The sequence below is a fragment of the Varanus komodoensis genome, unplaced genomic scaffold (assembly GCF_004798865.1).
Source record: "Varanus komodoensis strain SLA01 unplaced genomic scaffold, ASM479886v1 scaffold15, whole genome shotgun sequence".
Lineage (NCBI taxonomy): Eukaryota > Metazoa > Chordata > Lepidosauria > Squamata > Varanidae > Varanus > Varanus komodoensis.
In genome coordinates, this window is record NW_025335440.1 from 24,039,810 (window position 1) to 24,051,027 (window position 11,218).

Sequence of the window (11,218 nt, forward strand, 5' to 3'; positions counted from 1 at the left end):
CTCTCTCTCTCTCTCTCTCTCTCTCTCTCTCTCTCTCTCATTCTCTGTTGTACAATCCAATATTCATTCAGGAAAAGGAAGGGGCACATCACACAACATTTTTTACATTTCACCATGTGCACTCCACTTCTTGGGTTTGTGTTTTAAAAATACATAGGCTTTTTGAGAGATTGGTGAAGTTTCACATTCTCTTCATACTGGCAATGTACTACTCCCCTTTCATTATTAGAGCTTTTTACTGTTGAAAGTATACCCCTTTTCCTTTCACCCTGTGCATACTGCAGTGGTGACAATACTACAAATTTAGCATAACAAGGGACAGAAAGACTAGTTCCACAAGTAATATGAGTGCAACAAGGGTGTGAGTGATGACACACCCTGGTGTAGATGCAGCCTTGGAAAAATATTACTGAATTTTTTGGGAGGGAAAAAGACCCACAAAGTCAAATGGGAATAATGACAAGTCGGTTCTTTTTGGATTTTGTCGGATCTTTTTGGATTTTGAATTGAATCCCTGAATTTTTTATACTATCATACATGTACTAACATATTCCAAATTACAACTATAACAGCAACTTATTCTACAACTGAGGGAAATTCACACAGGGCAGGAAAGCAAGCAGATACACACTGTGCTCATTATGGAAAGCAAAACAGCAACACAGCCACTCAGCTGGGCACCAGCCAACTGTTCTCCCTTCACTAATCCAAACAAATCTACCATCAAAGGCCAAGCAATTTTACAGTGCCCATTTCCTCCCCTCCCCTTCACCACCACCGCACCACAAACAGGAAGTCTCCCCATCCAGCGGACACCCTCCAACTAACTAAACGACGCTCTGGCAAAGAGGCAGTGGGGAGGGGAGTCACATGACAGCTAACTCTTTCCTTCAGACAAACACGTTTCTAGGCTCCTTGTCTAGGTTTTGGAAAGAAAAGTCGTGAAGGCGGTGGGAGGGAGCAAAAGTGATTCAGATTGGGAGCCAAAAGTACAATGCACACGTCGCCCAAATTCTTAAGCTCCGCGACGAAATGTTTTGCTAATCCTCTGCACCTATCCTTTCCTGCCCTCGGTTGCTGCTGAGTATGGGGAAGGGCAGGCACACACCCAGGATGAGGAAGTAACGACTAAGGGCGACACACGCCGAAATCTACTTAACCTTCCATACATACCAAGAAGAGACAGAAAATAGACCTTTTTGCCATTGTCGTCCCCAGAGTGTACGGTCGTTTTCACCACCTTTGAAAGATGGCCAGTACTCGTCCCCATTTGCAGAAACCGGAAACCTTCCGACTGTGCTGGCCATGAATGCCCTCAAATACAGCCAGCAACAGACTGATAGTAGCGGGGAATCGTTAAGAAAATGCTACTTAAGTCCAGCAACAGGACGAGAATATCCCTTAAGGGCAAGCCAAAATGAGTCTGAGAAGTGATGGCTTGTGACGGGAAAGGGGAGGGGGTATGTAAAAGCACACGCGGATGGCGGGGCTGTGCGGGAAAGAACGGAAAGAGGCCGCAGGAAGCGTTTCGCCGGCCCGAGAGAGCGATCTTGGGAAGTGCAACCGGGCAGGGTGGACCAAAGGAGGGTCCTCTTACTCACCTTGATGCACTGCGACATTGCAGCCATGCCCGTCGCAGTAAACCAGCGGATTCTCGGCCCAGCCCCTCTCGTCGGAGCACACGCAGCAGCCGCCGATCATCTCCTTCATGCTATTGGAGAACTCTCCCTCCAGTGACACAGGCAGCAACAACGGCTCGCTAGAGACCATCTAAGGGTTAAAAACACCGTCAGCACGACACCACCAGAGACCCCCGCTGCCTCTGCCGCCGCCGCCTTTTCCTCCGCACCGCACTCCGCCTTCAGTCGCTCAACCACCGCCGCCGCCAGTACCGTCTCCATAGCAGGGATGTGGGACCCATGGCCGCTGGTGGAAGAAGTGGTGGTAGTGGCGATAACAGTGGAGCAATGAGGAGGAGTGGGTACCCGGGCGCCTTCCTAGTCCCTCTTGAGCACCGACTCGCCCGCGCAGCTACTCGTCAGTCTTTAAGCAAGGGACGGCGTTTCTTTCGAGTATTGGCTGCCGCCGGCGCGGCAACAGTCCTGCGGGCCACACGGCAGAGCAACAGAGCAGGGCCTGCTGACGCAGGCGCACTACAATCCTTCCTCAGAGAAGGCCCCACGACGCGGCGGCGGCGGCCTTCTCTTTCGTCGTCGTCTTCTCCTCCCCCCACCTCCACGCGGTGGCTCATGGGCAGATAGTGGGGCGCGAGACGCCGCGAAGTTCGGTGTCACACGCTGCTCACTGGCGCCTCGCCACTCCGCCGTTTCTTCCCGGTGCCCGTTCAGAGCGTGCGCGTGAAGCGCGCCGGGGGGGGGGGGCACAATATCGCCTGGGCTCTCAGAGACACAAGTTGCGTGTATGATGTGAGAGCCTGACTAGGCCCAGACTGTAAGCAACGTTCCCTTTCGCTTTCTGGATCCTGTCTTGCAAAGATGACACTCTATGCGGCTCCCGGGAGATACCGCTCGCTCGCTCGCTCTCTCTCTCTCTCTCTCTGCATGTGTGTGTGTGCGCGCGCGCGCGCGCTCGTTTTATTTCCTCCAGGCCGTTATGACGCTCGAGGGACAACGGAATTGATACACTCCTGCCCTGCCCGTTATTCTGTCACACGCAGCACACTGGCTTCGTGTGTTTCCCAGTCCCCCGGGTAGCTGAGACAGCGGGGGCAGGGTTGAACCTGAAAGAACATGACAGTTGCGTTCACTGAGATCCCTTGGCCCTAGAAATAAGATCAACTTTTTAGGGGTGGCTAGATACACACACCCCTTACTCAGGAAGATTTATCTATAGACAAAGACTGTTTAATTTTTCTCATTTCTTTACCGGTATGGTGGTTATGCATATAGAAATGAAATAATTAGGGTTTTTTGTTTTGTGCCATAATCTCAAATATCGTTAATGGGAATTGATGGTGTTGATGGCACTTCTTCCAAAGAAACCTGCTGTTCACTGACCCAGCCTCCAGAGCCTTGTGGCATCTTAAATGCTATTTTATTGTGACATAAGCTTTCCAGAGTTCCTTCTGAAATTCTTTTTTTTAATAACACTTCCTTACTCTGGGTAAATTAGTTGGCTCTATGTGTCTGTCTGTGTGTGTACACATGACTTACTCAGACAAAGGAAGTCTTGCTATAAAAATAAGCAATTTCAGAGGGATATATGTTGCCCTTTCCACTTTTGTTCCGTCTTCTTAGTTCACTTTGGCTGCATCTGCAAAACTGTTTTCCACTTTGACTGTCAAGAGTTTGCTTCCTTCAGTTTGACTAAAACATTCCTATCCCTAAATCTATAGACCACTGTGGTTAAATCCTAGTGAAATAAATTTATTTATGCTCATTACTTTAATCCTGGCCTCCCCATTGAGAACCACAGGTACATAGATGTCTGTCTATGTGGCAGTTCTCAAACTGGAATTCAGTGGAACAGACAACAGGCAAACCAAAAATGTTGTTAGTTCTCCATAAATAAATACAAGGATACACATCTAACATGTTCAAGGGCATATTTTCCAGATTTTTATGAATGATTATTTGCATTCATATTTCAAAAAGTAAAGTGACAACAAGATGGTTATGTTGTCAGTGTAGAGGAAAATCCCCAAGTTTTCAATTATCCATTGTAAGCAGTTAGAAGAAACTAACTGTGGCTGCTATTAAGACAGAAAGGAGATTAAATGTAGCTTTGTAAAATTTGGCTACTTTATTTGCCCCAGGTCTGTTGCTTTTGTGAAGAAGGTGCATTGAAAGAATCACAAGTAAAATACCATTGATTTATTTCCACTATCATGCTTAATAACAAGCATGCTGAATTTGTGCATAGACTGGTAATTTTTATGATGATTTTGCAAGGCTGTCTTATTGGCTGAGGTTTTGGTCTATTTTAATCAACTTTATTGAATTATCTGCATTGCCCTAAATAAATGTATATATTGGTCAGTTGCAGTTTTTTTAAAGTTGCAAAGTAATGAACAACATAACACTTCTTACAGTTAAGTGGGGGTTTGTGAAAAGCTGCTGTATAAAGGGGAGGAGGGATGTGCAGAACTGTTGCCCCCTATCAGAGCCTGCAGTTCGTGTGCAGGATATCTTGGGTCAGGCTTTGTTGTCCTTGAAAGTTTGAAGTGAAATTTTCTAGATAGAGGAGGAAGGACAGGGGACAGGGAAAGGGGAGTGGTGAGTGTCATTTCCTACAGAAGGCTTAGCTAAACACTTTGATTAACATAACAGTGTCATTTGAGTGTTTGTGATCTGCTGAATATTCTTCTACATATAGCATGACATTTTCCCTGAAACCTTACCATTAGGAGAAAATTCATGACTTTAAAAATATACCAGAAAAAAATGATTAAATCACCCATTTTAAAAATGTGTGTATGTGCCTGTACATGCAGAAGGAAAGTAAAATCCTATAGAAGAAAGCAATATATACATGATAGATGCATGCTTTCAGAATAAAAACTTGTGGCAAATTTGAGACATTTAATGTTTTATTATGCTATGATCTGAAAATTACAGATTAATATTATTATTTAAGGATTAGACTGCACTTAAAACAGCTGGGTGCTTGGTAAATGAAATACCCTTGTTTAAACTGACCCACATTGCAATCCTACACATACTTATTTGGGAGTAAGTCCAATTTATCACAGTAACTCTTCTGAGTAAATAGCCATAGGATTGTTCTGCCAATTACATTGACTTCAATGGGATTACATTTGTTTCAACATATTGTATATTTCTATGCCTATTTACTCAAAAGTAAGTTCTAATGTATTAAATGGGTCCTACTCTCATGCAAGTGAATATAAGATTGCAGCTTATATTCCTTCAGGTATAGATATGGCTGAAGCGTGTTGCAAGGTTATATTTTGCTCCTTTCAAAAATACTATCTTACTATCTGGAAAACATTCCCAGAAATTAACAGCAACAATACAAATTTTATTAACAGCAACCTAAATAAAACTCTTGTTTACAGTTTAAAATGTTGTGGCATCCTAGAAACTAATTCTTTTTGTTTGTTTGAGACATTCCTTCTAGATACCATATGCCTTGGAGACCAACACAAAAACAGAAGAACTAAATAGATATCACTCCACTATAGAGTAAGCCTGAGTGTGACTGAGCCAGCATTCTTAAACATGTCATTCCCATTCTGCTAGGGACTATTTACTGGACACTAACAGAAGAAAGAAATTAAATACAGATAGGTGTACAAGGAGATGAAATTGGGATTTAGGTAGGAAAGAAAGGGTGAACATCAGGGATATTAAAGGGAACTGACATTATTATGGAGATAGGACCAGTCATCTTTCCTAACTGTGAGCATTAAAGAGGCTCTAGAGTAGGTAAAGGATGCAGTGAGGAAGGAACTAAAAAGCTATTCTGATTAACTGCACATTGCAATAAAATAATAGCCTAAGATTCATTCCAATATGTAAACATTTTGGAAGATTTTTGGGAAGATTTTGGATTTTTTTTCTTGAACACTAAGAGTTCCAAACAGCTCTTTAAAAGCCACAAATCGCATACTTCTTTGCACTTAGTATCTAATTAAACTTTGTTCTTTGCTCAACTGTAAAGCAACACCAACTTAGTCTTACTACAAGAACTATCAAAATCTAAATTAAGCATTAGAAATTATGCATTTCAGATAATGATAATGGTTAATATCTCTGCTGTTTATCAACAGAATGATCAATCTAAAACTAAATCCTGGCAAAAATACAAACTATAATGAATTAAGAATTAAAACATTAGCATTATTTTAAATAAATCTTACTAACTTTAGTTCTATCAATGGAATTTAAATAAACAGACTGAAAGACAACCCATGATCACTACTTTATAACATTAGGGCAAAGTTGATGGCAAAATGTAGATAGCCTGTGGTTTTGTAAAACAATGCATTTGGAGGGAACCATTGAAATGCAAAAGAGAAAGGGAAGGGCTTTACTACAATGTACTATACATAGTAAGCCATTAACATCCATATGATATGAATGTACAACCTTTTACATCCCTTTCCTAAGCACACTACTTGGAGGCAAGATAGACTGAAAGGCTGAAATCGATGGAAATTACTTTGAAGTTAAATTTTAAGGGTGTTAGGCTATGTTTTCATATGAATGTAGTAATTGTAAAAGCTAATACAATGAGAAAATTCTTTTCAAGATTCTCATGTATGTTCACAACTATTAGAAAAGGAACTAATGTAACAATTGAAGTTGCATTTCAAAATTGGTAAGCAATACTTTAAGTTGCCAAATTTGAAAACATTAAGTCATATTTTGACTTAACATGCAATGTACATGTTGTATGTTATTTTATCATTATGGATGTTGACTAGTTTAAACTTCAATTGCCTACATATTTACTTAGGAGTAAGCTGCATTAACTCCTAAAGAACTTACTTCTGCATAAGCATACATATGAATGCACTATTACAGCACAATTTTATACACATCTACCTATAAGTGTATCCCAGTGAGTTTAATTAGACTTATTCCCAGGTGGGTCTGTAAGGGATTGCAGCCTTATTTGCCTTTATTTTTATTAAGAACAGTAGTAGGTTAAGTGACTTAATATGTTGGATGCGGGGGATATTTTCATTGCTTCAGTGAAGTATACTTACAGAAATATTTGAATACTTTTAAAGTCTTCTATTACCTTCAACGTTATACTAAAAAAGCAAAATAGCAACCTGAATTTTGAATTGCCTGAGCTACAATTTATTTGCTTTGTTACTTACTGACTATTCTCAATGGATTCAGCAATGGAGCCTTTGCTTATTGGGTAAGAGAGGCCATAGTTAACCTCTTCAGCACAAATATATCAGTTAAATCAGGTGCATTGTTTTAATATTCATAAAGACACTTAACAGTTGAGGCAAGCATCTATATAAGTATACAACAAGAAACAAGCTGTTAAAATCCAAACTGTCTTTTTCATTCTAGCAAGGGTAAAGGGAGAATAGTTGTGTCAGGGTTTGTTTGATTTTGAGAGATGGGGTGGAAACAGTTGTTGGCCTGAAGGCCTTTCTTAACAACTTTTCAGTTTATATTTAAATTGAGTCTGCATCCAAACTTACAGTTATCCTTTATTTGGGTACAAGGTGCTATGATCTAAAAAGAAAGATGCAGAAAGACCTCCATTAAAGAAGTTTTGGAGGAAAAAATGTGTCGGTACTCATTTGTGTTTCTTTAAAATACATCACTTTTGTCTGCTGAACTTCAAAATGGTATTCATAGAAGGGTAGATGATGCTGTTTTCTTAATACTAGTAAATGATAGTACTGTATAATGGCCAGTCCACACAATATGGGAAATGTGACATTTGTGTTTTGCCTTATGCATTTAAACAGATTTTTAGATACTGCAAAATTTACAACTTTATTAAAGATATCTAGCCCTTAATTCAACTAATTATTTCTATCTAGGTAGATAGTACTTTGCCCCTCTTACCCAAAAATACCCCATGTTGATCCTACTGTGTATTCAACACTTCCGTCCTACTTTCCAGTTTATTTAATAGAACTTTCAAACTAAACAGGCAGTTAGGATTTCTTAGAAAAGTTACACCAGGAAAAGTAGTTTGCTGCCCCCTCTCCTCTCACATAGACATATCTATGGGGAATATTTTAGAGCTATACCAAATTGTAGAGCAATTTAAATGGTCTAGTTTATCAGCATTTTTGAATATATGTAGACACTTTGCAATATGTCTGTATGCAGTTATGTCAGCTGTGTGCTCTCCAAGCTACCTATTCATGCAAGTATAACCTTGTTTAAAACTGATGGCATTGTTTGAATCTCCCTTAAACTCTGCCATTTAAAAGCACTAATTCAACTGGGAAGTTGTTTTTAAAGCATCCATTATATTGTTTTAAATTGCACTCTCACCTCAGGAGGCTTTTGGCAAATGCCATTTAACTAGAAGCACCAGTGGATGAAATAGTTGTTTTCCAAGTAATGCTCCTGTTATGGTAATGCTAGTATTTAATTGTTAATTTTGGACTAAGATTTACTGTAAACATGAAACACAGGGCTTTCTTGCATTAAAAACCTTAAATCAGAATTGTAGCACAGATTTTTTTTTAAAAAAAGCAGTATAAGTAAACATTCCTAGAGTAACAGCTTTATATTTAAGAATGTATGGTGTTCTAGGTCAGAATATAATTGCTACTTTCAGTTGTATAGAAAAAATTACAAAGCACATGTAAAAACTCCCATTTATTAATATTGTATTAATCTTTGGGAAACATGAACTCAGAAGTTTAGATGCAATGTACCACTTTTCCCTCCACCTCCTTTTTGCATAGATTCAATAGAGATTTGAAATTTTGTGAGTTTTTTCCTCCTGCAATAAGCACATGTGAAAGGAGTTTCACCTCTTCCCTCTCCCTTCCCCACAAAAACGAAGTTGAGATGTCTCTGCGCACGCACGCACGCACGCACACATATGAACCAAGTCTAACATCTTTATTCATGTATATTTTTGTCAGTAGATGAGTATTCCATACCCTCTTTTAATTCAAGTGTTTTTATTCTGTTAAGTGTGTTCAGTTCTCAGTCTACCATCTATTCTATAAAACTATTTCAACACTGTGTCCTAATAAATCTTTTATCATCAGTCAGAAGTGCATAGAAAAAACAATCACTTTAGTGAGATGAAAGCAATTTACAATACAGTAGCAATCAATTATCGTAATATAGTTTGGGCTAAATTACTTATTTTATTTAGAGTTTTCTGCTGATATTGGAGTTACTATTTCCTAGTCTCAAAAACATGCCCAACAATATAATTGTATTTTGTCTATGAAAGTAAGAACCAAATGCAACCATTAAAACGTCTTTCCAGTGACGTTATGTTTCTCACTACATTTTGTCTCAAATTTACAAAGGTAGGAGCACAGACAGGCATTTTTCCTTCCATGTACTAATTTTAAACCATTAAAAACCACCTACTAAAGCAGAGAAAAGCTAACATGACCGCATAGGCGGGGAGTATCTTGGGAAGCTTAACATTCCGAGCGAATTAAGGGCACAAGCCTCGGATCACTTTTTGTCAGTCTCACTGTGGCACTTCAGAGTCGGAATGTGATCCCCCCCCTTTTTTTTTTACATTGTACTTCTCTCTTTTTAAGAGAGCAATTTTACGAGAAGATTGGGAAAATGTTACTGTTTTGGGCAAGAACGAAAGGAACAGAAAGGAAAAATCAGCCATAATGCTAGACTTTTTTTTTAAATCTTTCTACATTACAGGTTTAAACATCAGTAAATATATTGCCTTATAAAAGCTATTTGAGCATTTGAAAGGCTATCCTGAGAGGTATATTTTAAAGGACAATTTAAGATTGGTAAATAAAGATCTATGATCAAGAAGGCTAGTGAGAACGATCAGAAGTCTTGATAACTTCTTTGAATTCTTTTATTTATAGTCATTTCAAAATGCAGATTTTAAATTCTGAAATACCTTTTGAGGACATGGTTTCTCATATTCATCTGTATTAGCATATACTATATGAAGGTTCAAAAATGACAACAGTTACAAAGGAAGAGAACAAACAAAAAGATGTCTTAACACTGCATCCAGGACAGCTACAAAATGTTTTCTGCTTCATGGTGCCCTAACTTCTTTCCGAAGTTCAGAACTTCAGTAAAATGCCTCCCCACCACTACCATCCCACAATACCAAGACTTGTATTTTAAAATTGGCTCAAGCTCTGTGAAGCATGTGAAAGGTATTTTTCTGGAAAAGTTTAAGGGTAACTCCAATATATTTGTAAATATACAATATATAGCACCATACCTTGGTTCCCCCTCCCTTCTAACTAGTCTAGTTAAAAAGATTACAAACACTTGTTGTAATTCATTGTTCTAAATGCTGGTTAATTTATTTTCTTTCAAGTAATCCACAGTATCTCAAATCGTGACAATTTCTTAAAATTTTTAAATAACTGAAAAGACGCTTTAAACTGAACAGACTCGTAATATTTCTTGTAAAGAAACGGCTACCTTTATTTCTATGTGCACACTTGAAGCAACTAAGGCAAGATCTCTCAAGTTTAGACCTAAAACCTGTGCTTTCCCACCCCCTCCCTTTAACCCCTTCTTTGTTAAATTTAATTATTTCAGCATTTAGTCTTTTTCAAGTTGTTTCCTGCCGCTTTCCCCCACTCCCTCTAGAAAGTCCTGTTCTAAAAATGCACCACCAAACAGATGTTTCCCTTTGTATCAGTCGAGCGCTCTCCCTGGTGGGGTCTTTGCCTTCGACGGCCCACGTGAGCTGCAGCTTTTCGGAGCTTCCCTCGGTGAATAGCACTAAAGAAAAGAAAGACTGAGAGGGTCCCTTCTACTTATTTACCAGGTTGTTTGTTGGAAAGCCGCGAGCTGCTGAGGGATGAGAATTACAAACTCGCGCCATTCCCCCAACTGTGCTTGTGGAAGCTCAACTCAAAAAGCTTGTTCAGGCAGAAGCTCGTTTCGCTCCCTCGCAGCTGCGGCAAGACAAGGCGAGCCTTCGCCAAAAGCGCGAAGAAGCGTAGCAGCTGCAACGGCTTCCCCGCGAACAATGGGGCCGGCCAGAGGAAAAGGAGCCGCGGCTCCACTTCCTCTCCCTCGCGCAGCCCGGCCCACTCATTTGCTGCCGAGCCCTGGCCGCCTGCAACCGAGTACCTTCCCTCCAACTGCACTTCCTGCCTGAATGAGCCCTCCGCTCCCCGGCGGCAGCTACCGCCTTTCGCAGCCCCTGCGCGCGCCCCTCCCGCGCCTGCAGCCCCTTCTCTTCCTCGGCTCTCGCCAGGCGCCCTCCCATCTCCCTTTGCGCTCTCGGCGGCCTCCGTGGCTTCTTTCCTGGGGCCCAGCCCTCCTGCTCCTCCTGACTGCAGGCCGGTCGCCCGGCGTAACCAGGCCCGGGCTGCTGTCTGGCTGGGCTTCCCTCAGAGGGGCAGCTTCTTCTGAGCCCTCCTGCCAGCCAGCTTAGTCCTACACAAGCAGGCCTCTCAATTGACTCTCATTTTGTAAGCGACACCCACAAATTCATTCTTTCACCTGCTCACCCTCAACCTCTCTCATCAAGCCCAACGCAGAGGGCTTTGAGAAGGGAGGGGAAGGGATTATAGGGTTGGCCGCTCGCCAGCCAGCTCAGCTCCTCTCTG

General features: G+C 40.9%; 1 protein-coding gene across 10 annotated transcripts in view; it reads right to left on the reverse strand.

Annotated features, from left to right (window-relative positions):
• Window positions 1–2,420, reverse strand: part of MLLT10 (MLLT10 histone lysine methyltransferase DOT1L cofactor) — a 153,796-nt gene extending 151,376 nt beyond the window's left edge. For 2 of the 10 annotated variants that reach the window (XM_044425345.1, XM_044425341.1), the window contains exons 1-2: window positions 1,893–2,417; window positions 1,602–1,770 (exon numbers count right to left, since the gene is read on the reverse strand). In XM_044425345.1, the coding sequence (XP_044281280.1) occupies window positions 1,602–1,770; window positions 1,893–1,901 (178 nt within the window). In that variant the 5' untranslated portion in view covers window positions 1,902–2,417. Of the gene's footprint in view, window positions 1–1,173; window positions 1,506–1,601; window positions 1,771–1,849 lie in introns of those variants that run through there. The other 8 variants (XM_044425349.1, XM_044425347.1, XM_044425354.1 and 5 more) reach the window with 6 other exon arrangements.
• Between the last annotated feature and the right edge of the window lie 8,798 nt (window positions 2,421–11,218).